This window comes from Narcine bancroftii, chromosome 12 (assembly GCF_036971445.1).
Source record: "Narcine bancroftii isolate sNarBan1 chromosome 12, sNarBan1.hap1, whole genome shotgun sequence".
Lineage (NCBI taxonomy): Eukaryota > Metazoa > Chordata > Chondrichthyes > Torpediniformes > Narcinidae > Narcine > Narcine bancroftii.
Window position 1 is genome coordinate 56692070 of NC_091480.1, and position 16662 is coordinate 56708731.

General features: G+C 46.0%; 1 protein-coding gene across 1 annotated transcript; it reads left to right on the top strand.

Moving 5' to 3' along the window:
• Positions 1-3989: 3989 nt before the first annotated feature.
• Positions 3990-11999, top strand: LOC138746627 (G-protein coupled receptor 182-like). The gene is made up of 4 exons (XM_069904917.1): positions 3990-4144; positions 7585-7724; positions 7991-8072; positions 9692-11999. The coding sequence occupies exons 1-4, from the start codon at positions 3990-3992 to the stop codon at positions 10695-10697; spliced, it is 1383 nt and encodes a 460-aa protein (XP_069761018.1). The 3' UTR covers positions 10698-11999.
• The last annotated feature ends 4663 nt before the right edge of the window (positions 12000-16662 follow it).

The following is a 16662-nucleotide window of genomic DNA, read 5'->3' on the forward strand; positions in this document are numbered from 1 at the left end:
GAGAGCTTGGTGGAGCAGTGGAGAGCTTGGTGGAGCAGTGGAGAGCTTGGTGGAGCAGTGGAGAGCTTGGTGGAGAGGTGGGGATCTTGGTGGAGAGGTGGAAAGCTTGGTGGCGTGGTGGAGAGCTTGGTGGCGAGGTGGAGAGGTTGGTGGCAAGGTGGAGAGCTTGGTGGAGCGGTGGACAGCTTGGTGGAGCGGTCGGGAGCTTGGTGGAAAGCTTGGTGGCGAGGTGGAGAGCTTGGTGGAGAGGTGGAGAGCTTGGTGGCGAGGTGGAGAGCTTGGTGGCGAGGTGGAGAGCTTGGTGGCGAGGTGGAGAGCTTGGTGGCAATGTGGAGAGCTTGGTGGAGAGGTGGAGGGTGGTGAGGTGAAGAGCTTATTGGAGTGGTGGAGAGCTTGGTGGAGATGTGGGGAGCTTGGTGGAGATGTGGGGAGCTTGGTGGAGATGGAGAGCTTGGTGGAGATGGAGAGCTTGGTGGAGAGATGGAGAGCTTGGTGGAGAGATGGAGAGCTTGATGGAGAGATGGAGGGTGAGGTGGAGAGCTTGGTGGCGAGGTGGAGAGCTTGGTGGAGAGCTTAGTGGAGCAGTGGAGAGCTTGGTGGAGAGGTGGAGAGCTTGGTGGAGAGGTGGAAAGCTTGGTGGAGAGCTTAGTGGAGCAGTGGAGAGGTGGAGAGGTTGGTGGTTTTGTGCTTCATGAAGTTGCATATACTTTTTAGCTGCTTGCCAGATTTTAAATTTAGCTTATTAACAATGGCACGGTGAGCGAGGGCAGCGCAGTTAGCGTAGCAGTTTGCACAATGCTGTTCCAACGCCAGCAACCCAGATATGAATCCCCTGCTGCCTGTAAGTAGTTGGTACCTTCTCTCTGTGTCTGTTTGGGTTTTCCCCGGGGCCTCTGGTTTCCTCCCAATGTTGTAGGTTAATGGGGTGTACCATACGTATGCATGTAATAGTTGAATTTTGTGAACCAATTTTTTAGGGTAAAATTCAGGGGGTCAACTATTGCACTACTTTTGACCGTGGTAAGTATCTGCATCGTTCGCGACGCCAGGAGCTCTGGTGAATGGGTGGCTGGGGCCTGGGTGAGAGACAGGGGCTGGGGCATCGGGAGCACCAGTGGGTAGGTAGCTGGGGCCAAATGGGGCTGGGGGGGGGGGGGGGTTGACTTTTACATGGCATCAACTATTACATGTGTATATACGCTAAATGAGCTCATGAGCTGATAGTGTCTGTTACCATGTTGTATGTCTAAACTTTAAAAAAAAATGTCAAGCAAAAGCATTGAACTATTGAGCATGGCATACTGGCAAAAACCTTGCCTGGCACACACCACTTTGTGTAGCAGCCCCTGCAAAGTCTCTCCTAATGGAAAGAAGATGTGGCCACTCATTCCAATTTTCCAAAATCATTATCTCACATCTGCACTGATGCCAAACTGCTGAATAAGTGAAGGCACTGATGAGCTTTCTTCACGATGCCACTTAATAGAGGTCTACAAGATTATGAGAGGCATAGATAGATTGGACAGTCAGTGCCTTTTTCCCAGGGTGAGAGTAGCAAACACCAGGGGACATCTGAACAAAGTGAAGGGAGGGAAGTTCAGAGGAGACATCAGGGGTAAGTTTTTTTATTACACACAGAGTAGTGGGTGCCTAGAATGTCTTGCCGGGGATGATGTTGGAGGCTGGAACATTGGAGACTCTTAGACAGGCACATGGATTAAAGGTAGGGTGGGTTTATTTTTTTCAAAACTTTATTAGGAATATATAGGTCTGCACAATATCAAGGACCTATACTGTGCCAGTGTTCTAAGATAGACTGGTGGAGCAGACTAGATGGGCTGATTTGCCTACTTCTTAAATTTAAATTTTCTTTTAAATTTAGACATACAGCACGGTAACAGGCCATTTTAGCCTACGAGCCCGTGCCACCCAATTACCCAACCACAGTGGAAGGAAACCGGAGTGTCTGGAGGAAACCCACGCAGACACAGGGAGAACGTACAAACTTCCAACAGACTGCGTGGGATTCAAACCCTGGTCCCAATCACTGGTGCTGTAACAGCATTGCACTAACCACTATGCTGATCGTACCACCCTGCTCCTGTATCCCAAGGGAGCTCATTTCCTGGACCTGTCCGAGGTTAATACACAACAGATTGAACAATTTGAAGACTATTTCTATAATTTTTGAATTTAATTTCCCAAGGCATGCTTGTTAGTGGTGGTAACTTATTCTGCTGGCCAGATGGAGGTATTCGTACAATTGACTCCTTTAAAGCCACTGCTCTGGTATGGAAATGCTCCAAGTGGCTACATCTTTTCAACTAGAATTTAATAACCAAGGCAAGCTTCGGTATATTTTTAACTTCTTGTAAATTATTTGTTCCTAACAAGTTATCAAGGTCAAGAAAACCTCCACATTTAGAGTTTTATCTACAATTTTAAAACAGCACGATTTCAGTACTTACCTTTCAGTGCAGGCTGTTCCATGATAACCTGCAAGACAAAATGTATTAAATTGTACTCACACCTTAAATAGCTTAATCTTTCCTCATTTTTCTTAAACAAATGCAATCAGGATCCTGTCTTTCTGGCCCATTATTTAAACATTAAAAATTTAAAAGCTATAATGCCCATTCAAATTACTCTTGGTCAACTCTTCACCTGGCAAACTACTTCAACTACTAACCTTGACATGTGGGTATTCCGAGGACTTCCATCAAGTATATAGTGGCCTTAGTTTAGCAGTTAGTTTAGTGTAGCGGTTAGCACCACCAACCTGGGTTCAAATCCCGTGCTGTAAGGAATTTGTACATTCTTCCCGTATTTGCGTGGATTTTCCCCAAGGGCCCCGGTTTTCTCCCACTGTTCAAAGCGTACCAGGGGTGTAGTTTAATGGGGTGTAAATTGGGTGGCACAGGCTCATGGGCCAAAAGGGCCTGTTATTGTGCTGTAGGTCTAAATTTTAAATTAAAATGTAATTGGACAAATCCAGTTAAATCTGTCATCAGGTTACTAATGAGCCCTGCCATGAGTTCCTGCATCTGGATTCTTGACTTCCTCGTCGGAAGACCACAGTCAGTACAAATTGGAAACAACATCTCCTCCTCACTGACAATCAACACAGGCGCACCCCAAGGATGTGTTCTTAGGCCACTGGTTTACTCATTTTGCATCCATGACTATGTGGCCAGGCACAATTCCAAATTTGCCGATGACATGACACCACAGTTGTCGGCAGAATCACAAACGGCTATGAGGAAGCGTACAAGAGGGAGATAGATCAGCTCGTTGAATGGTGTAACGACAACAACCTTGCACTCAACGTTAGCAAAACCAAGGAGATGATTGTGGACCAGGAGGAAATCAGGGGAACAGGAACCAGTCCTCATCAAGGCCTCAGTAGTGGAGAGGGTCAAGAACTTCAAATTCCTGGGGGTCAACTTTTCCGAGGATCTGTCCTGGAACCTCCATGTTGATGCCCTCAGGAAGAAGGATCGCCAGCGGCTATACTTTGTGAGGTGTCTGAGGAGATTCGGTGTGTCACCGAAGACTCTTGTAAACTTCTACAGGTGGACCGTGGAGGGCATTCTGGCTGGTTGCAACACTGCCTGTTATGGAGGCGCCAACTCTCAGGACAGAAATAAACTCCAGAGGGTTGTTAACTCAGCCTGCAACATCATGGGCACCAAACTACACTCCGTCAAGGACATCTACAAGAGGCGGGGTCTTAAAAAAGCAGCCTCTATCCTCAAAGACCCCCACCCACCAGTCCATGGCCTCTTCATGCCATCGGGGAAAAGGTACAGGAGCCCAAAGATGAGCACTCGGTGGGACAAGGACAGCTTCTTCCCCACCGCCATCAGATTCCTGAATGATCAATGAACCACAGACACGGCCTCACTTTGACTTTTATTTTGTAAGGTGGTTGATATAAATATTTGCCCTGTGATGCTACTGAAAACAATGAATTTTGTGACATGTTCATAATGATAAATTCTGAAGGGCAGAGAGAAATGTTAATAATAATGATAGCAGGCAGCACCGAGACAATTCCTGGGACATGTGGCTTTAATTTTAAAAAGCAAGGTTACATCACATTAGGTTACAATTTTCAACAAGCATATGAACTTGATGAATCTTAGTAACACAGCATAGAAATGGGCCCTTTGACCCATCCCTCCATGCTGAACACCCATTTACACCAATTTGACTTCATTCTCCCCATATTCTCATCAACAAATTCTTCCCCTCACCTACAAATTTGGGGCAACTTACAGGGGCCAATTAACCCACCAATCTACACATCTTGGAGATGTTGGGGAGCAGGGAAGGGGTTCTGGATCATCCAGGAAAATCTCACACAGTCATAGGGAGAACTTGCAAACTCCACACAGTTAGTCCTCTTGTAAAATAACACTCCAGTGTTTATGAGCCTGCCCAAACCTGTCTGGTGCTGCTCAAAATGTATCCTATAGTTTTTACCACTTTAAGAGCTCTTGTGCCATACATACAACTTCCCTTCCAATGATGTTGAAAAAAAAATCACTAACACTGCTGGGAGTGGTCTGCAGACACTGTGACTGAAGTAAAAACACAAAGCTGGAGAAACCCAGCAGGTCAAACAGTGAACTTTATGTAGCAAAGATAAAGATACAGAACCAATGTTTCAGGCTTCAGCCCTTCATCAAGGTCCAGAGAAGGAAGGGGGTGGAGGGCTGGATGAAAGAAGAGAGAGGGATGGGGAAGGGAGGGAGAACTGGGAGTGGGCTAGCAAAAACCGTCAGCATGGCTGTTGTGTATACTGAATTTTTAAAAAATTTAGACATACAGCACGGTAACAGGCCAATTCAGCCCTCAGAGTCAATGCCGCCAAATTTACACCCCATTAACCTACGCCCCTATACATTTTTGAAGGGTGGGAGGAAACCGAAGCACCCAGGGAAAACCCACACAGACATGAGGAGAATGTACAAACTCCTTACAGACAGCGTGGGATTTGAACCCCAGGCCAGTCCCAATCGCTGGCGCTGTAAAGGCACTGTGCTACCCGCTATGCCAACCATGCCGTTGTGAATAAAAGATGAAGAATTACCAAGATATAATTCAATCAGGGTCGGTGCAAAGGGAAGCATCCGCAGGCATTTCCCCCCCATACGGTTGTGGCCATTGCTCGCCATCAGACCTGGCCCACCTACTCCGGCGTCACTAGCGTGTGCCATAACAGTAGCACTCTCAGCACCTACATCGGAGGGCCGGATGACGGTAACAGCACCCCCCTCCTCCCCTGCCCCACTGAGCAAGTTTTCAAGTGTTGCACCATGCCCCCCCCCCCACCCAACAGGCTAATGCTCCCCACTAACATTAGTTCTGGCGCCGATGCTGAATTTAATGGTAGATCATATGCAGTCTTGACCCATAACATGCATGATGCCAGTTCCCTCAGACCAGCAGAGACCCTTTATCCCATTCTTCCCCCTTTCCCCCAACTCCCTCAACCCTCAAAAAAGAACAATTGTTTTTACTAAATGATCAAATTCCCCTCTTGCTCCCTTTGTGAATGTGAAAAGCTGACCTACCCAAAGCGAAATCTCGATTTGCTTGTTCATATTCATGCATCCTCGATATGTTCCGTTCTTTTGCAATATTTCATTGATTGACATTTCTTGTTGAGTCCGAAACAGGAGAGCCTACCAGGAAATATTTTCCAGAAAGCAGCAAAACACAGGAGACAGGATATGGAACAAAAAGTCCAAATGCACAATAAGTGTCAAATTGTGGAGGGGTTATCCAGTCATTAAGTATAGAGCTCAGCAAATTAATTTTTTTCCAAATCCCCACAATCCATTGCAAAAGGCCACACATCCCTGTACAGTTATTTTGAAAATCATACTGCAACTTGTTTTCCTAGTCAATGGCCTCGTGTCCAAATACAGTAAAACCCCTGGTATCCGGCAGCTATAGGGATTGCTAGGTGCCAGATAAGTGTATTTTCCAGTTGCTTGAGACTTACTCTTACAATGCCTAACTAATACACCTGCATTAAGAATAAACTATTTACAAGTCAAAAATACTGCTCTGTTCTTACACTGAAAAAACTTCACCTGCATGAATATATAAACCTTAAAGCGTTTTACTTTATTTTCAGTCACATTCTTCGTAAACATTTACCCGTTGCTGCATCTGCAGGTTCCTCCCCCTCCACGGAGCCACCCAAAAGACAAACAATAATGTTACAGATAATTAACCCCCCTCCCCCCAATGTTTACAGATGAAGCCTCCGACCAGGACAACTTACTCAACAGGGATAAGGAGACACTTTGAGAGAGTCACCCCAACAGTGAGTGCCATCAACCAGCTCTTCATCCCGGGCGACTCCCACCGCTGTTTCACACTTTATTCAAACAGCTGCTATAGCAAAGCCCGACCAAGGCTCTCCCTCCACTGGCTGGATATTTGCTCCCATCTTCACCCAAGATTTATGTGTTACTTCAGAGAACATTTACTTTTACAGTTTATGTATTTTTTGCCTGTTATTTTATTCTTATTTATTTTAATTTTTAATAATTATTTTCCGCAATTTTTTTGTCTGTTGCTTGAATTCCAGATACAGGGGAGTTCTGTAAATTGTTTTTTTGTCATAGTTTTAACTCAATTTATCTTTCCTTTGTATCAGAATTGCAATTTTTTCCCAAACTGTTTATTCCAATTCCTTTTAATGTAGCCTCCCTTCTACTTCATGAAACTGATGCAATTCAAAGAAATGACATGTTATATGTTGATAGTGTAACATACTCAGACAGCAGCAATAACTATCAGAGAAGACAGTGTTATCTTTTGAATAATATTTTAATTTATTAATTACCAGTAACACCTTATCTAACTTATCTAAACTTAACACCCAACTATATGCAAATATATATATGTGTGTGTGTGTGTGTGTGTAAATGCCCCAAACTATTACAGATCAGGCCCAATCCAGTGCTGACATGAAGACTCTTAAATTGATGTAAAGAAATGTTTACAAATGAGGTGGGAGAGACTGGGGTGACAGACTGTTGTAAACTCACAAAATCTTTGTTGAGTTACTTCCAAAGAAGTGTCTTTTTCATACGCGTGGAAGTCAAAACTCCCCTTTTCTTTGTGTAGAGGACATGAAGCGAGTGACTTTCACAAAGCTTCCAGAACCCTTTCGTGGGTGGCTGAAATAGTGACCTTCCCTTTTGGTCACGGTTTGGCACACTAATCCCCCTTCAAAAGTGACCATTCCTTTAGCTATGGTGGGGTATTCTCATTCTCCTTACAGAGAGAAATCAGACAAATTGTCTATTACCACATGAGGCCACTTCAGCACAGTTTCCCTTCAAAGAGATGCTTCTCCAAGTGCTGCTTCCTTAAAATGGTCCCAGGTCAAACCGATTACTGTTTCTTTAACATGTTGGTCACATGGTTTCTGCACCTGTGTTTTCCAGGACCACCCTCTCTCTTCAGAAGTAGAAAAATTGAGTACACACTGTTCTAGCCTCTTGGCCCACAGTCAATCTCCAAAGCTTGCAGTTTTGCAGTTTGATTTGTTCTCTTTAGTGACAGTCAAATGAAAGTGAGCCAGGTGCATGTAATAATAGGAATAATACGAATGAATAATGACCTTAACCAGCAGAACTTCACAAAAGAGAGCTGTAGAATATGCCCTATGTCTCCCACTGAGGAAAAGGTGCTCAAAGGTATGAGAAAAAGATATGATTCTGACACCCTGAAGAGGCTTCTTCTTTCATTTTCCATTCGTATGCTCTTAGTCATTGACAGTTACTTGCCTCATTTGGGAAAGTAAAGATGCTGACCTTTCAAAGCAAAAGCCAAACAAAACATTCATTATCTTTGCCTCTCATTTTGACCCCTTGTATTTTGGTTACATAAAGCTCCTACTGTTTCCTGTTTACTGCAAAATCTCCCCTCATATTCCTTCCTTCCTGCTTCAAACATCAATAAGTGTTGAACCTCACAATCATTTGCAAAGATTCTTTCTCTGGTGGAACAATTCACATAGCGCAGTCCAAGGACCACTCATTAAGGTCAGTGACAACTTTATTCCCATACTGCTTTGAAAAGTGAACAATGTGACATTATAGGTTGTAATGAGAAATGCTCTCTATCAATTCGCTGGACAACAAATGTTTCCAAAAGGTTTGCTTCCTGAAATGAAATTGGGGATTATGATAGACAACTTCAAGCTGAACACAAAGATCATTTCAGATTTGCTATATCACGTAGAAGTTGGAGATACATTAAATTAACTTTTATTGAATTGAGCCTGTTTAATCCCATCATGATGCTGACACATTGCGTTAGTTCAACAACTGACTTAAAAATGTTTTGCCGCTGATTTTCGATGGTACTCAGCATCTGATGCCTCTCATGTCAGTGTCCAACAATAGTCAGCCAGCATTGACAGATTCCATATGCCCTGATACTGCTTTTCCATGGTCACCATGTCCTGGTGAAACCTTTCACCGTGTCCGTCACTGGCGGCACCAAGATCAGCCGGGAAGGAGTCCACGTGTGAATGCAGGAAATGAATTTTCAACGACATGTTGCACTTCATAGTTTTGTCTGGTTGAAGTGGACTTAAAATATGACAGGAAATCACAAAAATCGGTTACATCTAAAAAAGGGTACGTGATCGGAACATTTTAAGGTGATTTTTGTGATCAGCAGCCCCAAATCCATAAAACATACCCAGAAGTGTTCAGGAAGCAAAATGTCCAGTGTAAATGTTACTTCAGTTGTTGCTTCACATTTTGCTGTTCCTCAGAAACTCAGCAGTCAAGACACATCTTTGATTATAGCGCCCTGATTTAAAGGAAACAGAGAACAAAAACAAGCCATGAAAGCCTGTTGACCTGAAACACTGACTCTATTTCTCACTCTACAATTGCTGCCTCACCTGCTGAGTATTTTTTTACATCTCAGAACCAATGTAAAGACCATATTTAATGCAGACATTTGTTTGGGGCACAAATTAATTAAAAGAATAAGATGTGTACCAGAGGATGCTGGAGGGAAGAGTTTTTTGGAATGCTGATCGAGCGAGAGATCCATCACTTAGTGGCATCTCCCTGGATGCGATGGAATGAAGGATTATACATTTTTAAAAAATATTTTATTTATAAATTTTCAAATTCAAACTCAATTTCCAGTAATTGATCACAAATTACAGTTATCCATTATATATAAAGTTCACCATTGAGTCTGAGCCATTTTTTTCCATCCCCTTTGTATTGGATTAATATGTGGGTATATTTTTTCATTAAACTCTAAATAAATATATTTTTAAAAGCCTTAACAAATCTTATATAGTAATAAAAATGATGCACTTCATAGTTTACTGCAACCTGGGCGACCCCCATTGCTGTTCCACACAACTTTATTCAAACAGTTGCTACGAGTAAAGCCCGACCAAGGCTCTCCCTCCACTGGCTGGATATTTGCTCCCATCTTTACCCCAAGGTTGATATGTTACTTCAGAGAACATTTACTTTTACCATTTTAATCTTATGCATTTTTTACCTGTTATTTTATTCTTATTTATTTTTATTTTTTAAATTTATTATCCTTGATTTTTTTTGCCACTTGCTTAAATTCTGGATACCAGGGGTTTTACTTAGTCTTCCAATTGTTCTCATGTCTGCAGGTTTTCCATGGAAGACTCCACTGTGACCACTCCTGGGAGCACCTTGCACAATGATGACAGCTGTATCAATCTTCGCTTTTTGAATTTTACAGCACTGCACATTTCTGAATTTTGTCTGTATCTATTATTTTTTGCTGTTGGTCTGGTAGAGAACACCCTGGTCCTTTGGATAAACTGGCAGATGAAAAAGGCCAAGAAAGAAAGCAACCTTTACATTTTTAATTTGGCTCTTGCTGACATGGGAGTCATTTTAGACATCCCTTTCAGGATGATTGAGATCTGGTTCAATTTTGAATGGTCCTGGGGCACCTTTCTGTGCAAGCTTGATGCCTTCCTGTATGATGTTAATCTGTACAGCAACATCTTTTTCCTAACCTGCTTGAGTGCTGACAGATTCTTCTCACTGCGATACCCAACTCAGGCTCAAGGATCAAGGGATCGACGTGTCCGCAGACTGGTGTGCGGATGTATGTGGACTCTAGCTGTGCTGTTATCCATACCATCATATATATATAATAATATTTTAGGATCTGAGTATCAGATCTGCATGATAGATAACTTGGTGGCTTGGTATGTTGAAAGTTCTGTAATGCTGCTTTCTGGATTTGTAATCCCTGTACCCATTATTCTTGTGAGTAACAGCTTCACGATAAAAGCTGCAAAAGCCATAAATAACAAAGAAGGCACAAAGACCTGTAAATTAGTATATGCTTATACCATAGTGTTCTTGATATGTTGGTCACCATTTTTCTTGTTCACATTCCTTTCTCTGTTTGATTGGTCCACAGACTGTATAATTTTTCAAATGTATTTCTTCCACAGCCTGGCGGAGTGCCTGGCCTTTTCTCACTGCATCATGAATCCCATCCTCTACAACTTTATGCACAAGGATTTCAGGTATCATTTAGCAACCAGTGTGGTGAAGTTCTTGCCCAAAATAGACGACAAGGAAGATGACAATATTTCAATTTCTTCAGAAACCAGACATATTGTGCTTATTTCGTAATTTAGTACATTGGAAGGGAAATGTGCTTCACTCAGAATGAGTTTTACAGGGCTTTTTCTTCTCCTGATTCTTGTTCAATTTCTGGTAAACAGACAGTTAACGAGGGGACAAAAAAGCATTAAATAATTCTATTTAAGCAAAAATAGCAGCAAAGCCAAAGAGTTCACTAACTAGAATATCCAAGTTTTTAATCAAAATGTGGCTTCTCAATATTTCATTGAAAGTGCTACTGAAGGTTCTCTGATTTGGCTCAAGCCCTCAAACCAGCAGCCCCCAAAAAGCCAAACTATCATCAGAAACAGAATTGAGTTCCGTCGGCTTTGGAAATTGGATTGCTGTGGTTCTCTGGCTGTCATCCAGCACTGAGACATTCGGTGTGAAGAAGGATGGGAATCCTTCCAATTTCTCCTTGTAGATTCCCAGAGATGCAGGCCACAGGAGAGAAAAGTCACACATGTGTGTCTCTTCCTGGCTCGATCCAGAAACCTTTTTTTCTCTCCAGAACCGGACGACATTGGGTAGAAATCAGAAGGAAGAATCACTGATTTTTAATAAAAATAAATAAAAGCAGAAGAACCCATAACATTCCAGGGTTTGAGGCTGTAGTTTCAACACCCTGCCCAGTATTTGAACACTTAATCCACACTGGCTCTGGTAAAGTATGAAGCTAAATGATCAACAAAGTCAAGAGATTTTAGGCAATCCTCATGTCCCAGTCAACACTATTCCCTCAGCGAATACTATCTGAATATGTAACTGACGATTTATCTCTTCTGATGTTTATGGGATGCTGCCATGTGCAAAGTGGCAATTGCATTTGCCTTTGTAAGAAGTGACTAAACCTTTAAGACTTCATTGTACGCAAAACATAAAGAGACATGGCGTTATTTAAACGCATAGCTTTCTTCTTTTATAGACCCTCCACAGCTTAGTATATGAAGGCAGTACAAATTCTCCAAACCAGATAATCTTGGGTTGAATTCCTGGTCTGCTCTAGATAACCTGCTAAGACATGATAAACCATGCTGCGATTAACCTCAGCAACCCAAGTTAAGGGTGGTGACTTACCTGCATTTCAATGTCACTTACTGCACAGTGCATAGCTCGGGAGAGGCTTACTGTGGTGTAATAAACAGGTGCAATCAGGCACAGTATCAATGCTGAGCTTTTTAGAATCATTGTTGAAGTTCACACCTGACAGACAGGCATGTGAGCCATTCCAGAACCATGCTAGGTAGTTCAGTAGAAAGGGAAATGGTCTTCTAAGCTTTTGTAATAAAATGTTGAGAACATTTGAGAAAATGGTGTATTGTGAATGTCGTCTTCATTGGCCAAGTCTGTTTCTCTTTTCCCTGGCTAACATGTCTGTCCATGTGCACTGCCAGACTGAAACAACCAGCAAATCGGAGGAACAACACCTCATCTTCCACCTGGGCACCTACCAACTGGCATTAACATTGACTTCTCTGGTTTCCGTTAATTCCACCCCCCCTCCCCCCACCATGCCTCCTTGCCCCAGCTCTCTCTCTCATCCCTTTTCCCTCTGTCTCCTTTTCCCCAACTCAGAATTCACAGAACTAAATCCCCTGCCCTTCCCCCAATCAATTCTCACCTTTCCTCTTCTGTCCGGTTATCGTCTCCAATTATTACCTTTGGTCTGTTGGTCTGGACTCCTCCCACTGACATTTAAATTTATTTTTAAATTTAGACATACAGCACGGGCCCTTTTGGCCCATGAGCCCATGCTGCCCAATTACACCCAATTGACCTACAACTCCAAGTACGTTTCAAACGGTGGGAGGAAACTGGAGCTCCCGGGGAAAACCCACGCAGACATGGAGAGAACAGACAAACTCCGTACAGACAGCATGGGATTCAAACCCAGGTCCTGATCACTGGCACCGTAACAGCGTTGGGCTAACCACTAAGCCAACAGTGCTGCCCTAGCAATAAAAGGCCCAGCATTTCATTGCAAAGCTGCCTGCCTTCATATCTTGAAGAAGGGCTCAGGCCCGAAACGTCGGTAACATATCTTTACCTCCTATGGATGCTGCGAAACCAGGTGGGTTCCTCCAGCATTTCTGTGTTTTTACTTTTTTCCAAATGACTATTTTCTACCTTTGATACTGATGCCCCATCAATTACAGGTACACAATCCTTTATCCAGAACCCTTGGGGGACAGCATGTTCCAAATTTTGGATTTTTCCGTATTTCGTAAAGCCAGATTTAAGCCCACCCAAATTGTACTGCCGTATCCACCCCCACCCCCTTCCAGTCACCCTGCCATCTCCCCCCCACCTTGCCCGCCCGACTTGCACTGCCGGTCTCTCGCCCGCCTGACTCGCGCTGCTGGTCTCCCCCCCCCCCCCTCGGCCGCCCAACTCATGCTGCCGGTCTCCTCCCTTCGCCCACCCGACTCGCGCTGCCGCCTCTCTCCCCCCCCCTTGCTGGATTTTGGAGCTTTCCGGATTTTAAGACATCCAGATAAAGGATTGTGTACCTGTACTTGAAAGATAGTTGTTGAGAAACCAATAGGCTTTTATTCACTAAAGAGCAACGGGACCTCCATACTGTTCGACTGTCCTGCACTTAAGCTGTTAAACAGTTACTTTTATACAGGAGCCTGTGGGGAGGGGGCCACAGGTACAATCAGCCAATAGGTGTGCCTGACTAGGCAATTATACACAACAATTTTTTTAAAAAAAGAGTCCCGCAGGATGAAGTGGAACTTACAAAGTTACAATTCAAAGTCACAAGTTCAGTCTTTCAGGCGGTCTGGTCGCTCACTGGGACTGTCATAGAACCGGTTGTGGCTGTGGCGCTGCAGTAGGGTCCTGGACGGTCTCAGTGTTCTGCTGGTGGGTAGGTGGTGTATCCTCCCTTGGGGCAGAGGTAGGGTACCAGGGGTCTGGTGCATCATGGGAGTGTTCAACAGAGAGGGGGAGTGTGGGGTGATCAGCAGCGGTCTCCAGGGCCCATGAGGGAGCCAAAACTCTGACAGAGACGGTGTCTTCATGTTTGTCAGGGTATGCCATATAGGCATATTTGGGGTTGGCATGGAGGAGGTGGACCCTTTCGACCAGGGGTCAGACTTATGGTCCTTCACATGCTTCCAGAGTAGGACCAGCCCTAGGGATGTCAGCCACGCCAGTAGTGTGGTCCCTGTTGCAGATTTCCTGGGAAAGGAAAACATACATTCATGTGGTGTGGCATTTGTGGCCATACATAGCAAGGACCTGATAGAGTGGAGTGCCTCCAGGTGGATCTCTTGCCAGTGGGAGGCTGGGAGGCCCTTTGACTGCAAGGCCAGGAGGAATGCCTTCCAAACCATGGCATTCTCCCTCTCCACTTGCTCGTTACCCCAGGGGTTGTAGCTAGTGGTCCTGCTCGTGGCCAACAGTTACTTGCGCAGCTCATCTCTCTTAAAGGAGGGCCCCTGGTCACTGTAGATATAAATGGGGAAACCAAACAGAGTAGAGAGATTGCGCAGGGCCTTGATAACTGTGGCAGTGTGGTGGTACACCACTGGCCTATTGCAGGGGGCAACAAACCTGCAGGAGTGTAAGGGGATAGGACAACACCTGGCCGGCTGTCAATCAGTCGGCCTGAAGGGATCAAGACCCACCCGGTCAGGTGTCAATCACCCTCCGGGATATAAGCCTGATATAAGCCTCCTGAAGCTCACTCAGAGTTACTGCAGCTACAGCGCCTGGCTCTGTGGAAGTCTTTGTGGATTAAAGTCTGTTGTACAGTCTTTACCTTGTGTGTGCCTGATTCTGACTAACAGCGCACCACAATTTAATCCACAAAATTTTCCCACAGCTGCCATAGAAAAGCTCCTGAGTGCAGGGAGCCTCAAAATTGACCCACGCCACCTGGAAGCCCAGACATGCTTTGAGATTTGGCAGCATGCGGTCGAGGCAATCATCAAGGCACATGAGGGCGACATCCTGGACTCCGATTGGAAGAGGTTGGTCCTAATCCGGTCAAAGGTAGGTCCACATGTCTTCCAGGCAATCAAAGGCTGCTTGACGTACAAGAGTGCAATGCGTACTCTCGAGAACTTGTACAAGCCTCCCATGAATGCGGTCTGTGCAAGGTACCTCCTCAACACCCGAGCCCAGCAACCCGGGGAGACGCTGAGTCTTACCTGGGACACCTGCGAAAGTTGGCCTGACTGTGTCTGGTTGAACCCAGGGTAGGTGCAGAGGAGGTCGAGAGGCTGATTGGGGATGCCTTCGTCCGAGGGCTACGCTCGACGGCCATCCGGCAGAAGTGGCTGGAAGACAATATCTATGCCCTAACCAAGTCAGTGGAAGTGGTCTGAACCCTGTAAGCGGCAGCCCTGTACATCGAAGCCTTCGATTTCAGGCTCCCTCATGGCCCTCTCACACTACAGCTGTAACCCCAGACCGAGCTGGGGAGGAAAATGTCACTACGGCAGGCACCTGGTGCCCCTGTAAGTACTGTGGGTCCTGGTGTGGGTCAGACCAACGATCGTGCCAAAACTGCCCGGCTAGGAACCAGTATTGTTCCTGATGTGACAAGAAAGGCCACTTCACTAAAGTGTGCCTCTCAAAACCAGCTGGCAGCTCAGTGGCCCTCTATGACCTCCCCACCTCCCATGCGGACCCTTCCACGTGCACGTGCTGGGCGGCGCCATTGTCCCCGCTACGACTTCCGCCTTCCCCGACCTTGATGGTGCAACATCCGGCCCTGCCAACGACTGTCACAGCATGTGCCCCGAGCACCTGGACCAGCCCCCACCCTTTCCAGCGCTGCTCACCGAGAACTACAGTGATGTCACTTCCGGCTCACGTTGTGATGTAATTTCTGGCTGACATAATGATGCCACTGCCACCAGCCACGATGATGTCACTTCCCCTGGTGCAATGAACACGGCTGGGGAAGGAGGTCAGCCACACAGCAGGCCCCCACGTGCTGCCACCATCTTGGGCCAGGCAGCAGCCGACACGGAGGGCCCCCGACAACGTTGAGAACAACGTGGTCAACACGGGCGGTGACCAGGCCGCTCTACCAATGCTCCCCACGCCCCTAGGTGCCAGTGGTTGCCGCACGCTGCACCCCACGACCGACGTCGATGTTGTGAATATGGACGATGACCAGGCTGCCCTACCGACGCTCCCCACGCCTCCAGATGCCATAAATCACTGCGCACAACCGGAGAGCGATGACTCTGATTCTGAAACGGTCCTGGCCACAACCATACTGACCAGGGACATCTCTCACGACCTCAGGTTCTCTATGATGGATGTGCAAATCAACGGGCAGGTAATGAAGTGCCTGTTTGACAGTGGCAGCACCGAGAGCTTCATTCACCCGAGCGTGGCCCACTCCCTGAGATTAAAAGTCCACCCCACCACCTGCTCGATCACCCTCGCCACCAAGGATAAGACTGTTGGTACTCTCGGGTGCTGCACGGCCGATATAACTGTGGGGTGGGGGGGGGGGGGGGGGAGACTTACACAGGATTCAGGCTCCTGGTCATGCCTAAACCCTGCGGCCCAGTCCTCCTGGGCCTAGATTTCCAGTGCCACCTGTAGAGTGTCACCCCTGCCTTTGGGGGGCCCCAACCTCCGCTCATGTTACACAGCACGCCAACATACCAGCCCCGGCCAACCTGCAGCCTCTCCACACTGCGCATCACCCTACCGGTGCCAGTAGTAGGTGCTATTGCGCCGCAGACAGAGACTTCATCAAGGCGGAGGTACGGCGACTCCTGGCGGAAGGTGTCATAGAGCCCAGTAACAGCCCTTGGAGAGCCCAAGTCCTGGTGGTCAAAGGGGGAAGTAAGCTGAGGATGGTCATGGATTACAGCCAGACCATTAATCGGTACACCCAGCTGGACGCCTAACCCCTGCCGAGGATCGCCGACATAGTCAATGAGATAGACCACTACTGGATTTTCTCCACGATTGACATGAAGTCGGCATAGCACAAAAT

Bases quoted from the DNA above. Each gene is read 5' to 3' on its own strand.
- LOC138746627 (XM_069904917.1), top strand. From the start codon at position 3,990: ATGATAAATTCTGAAGGGCAGAGAGAAATGTTAATAATAATGATAGCA. The intron at 4,145-7,584 runs GTAACACAGCAT...TGTTCTCTTTAG, and splicing joins TATGAACTTGATGAATCTTA to TGACAGTCAAATGAAAGTGA. The intron at 8,073-9,691 runs GTCAGTGACAAC...TCATGTCTGCAG, and splicing joins TCCAAGGACCACTCATTAAG to GTTTTCCATGGAAGACTCCA.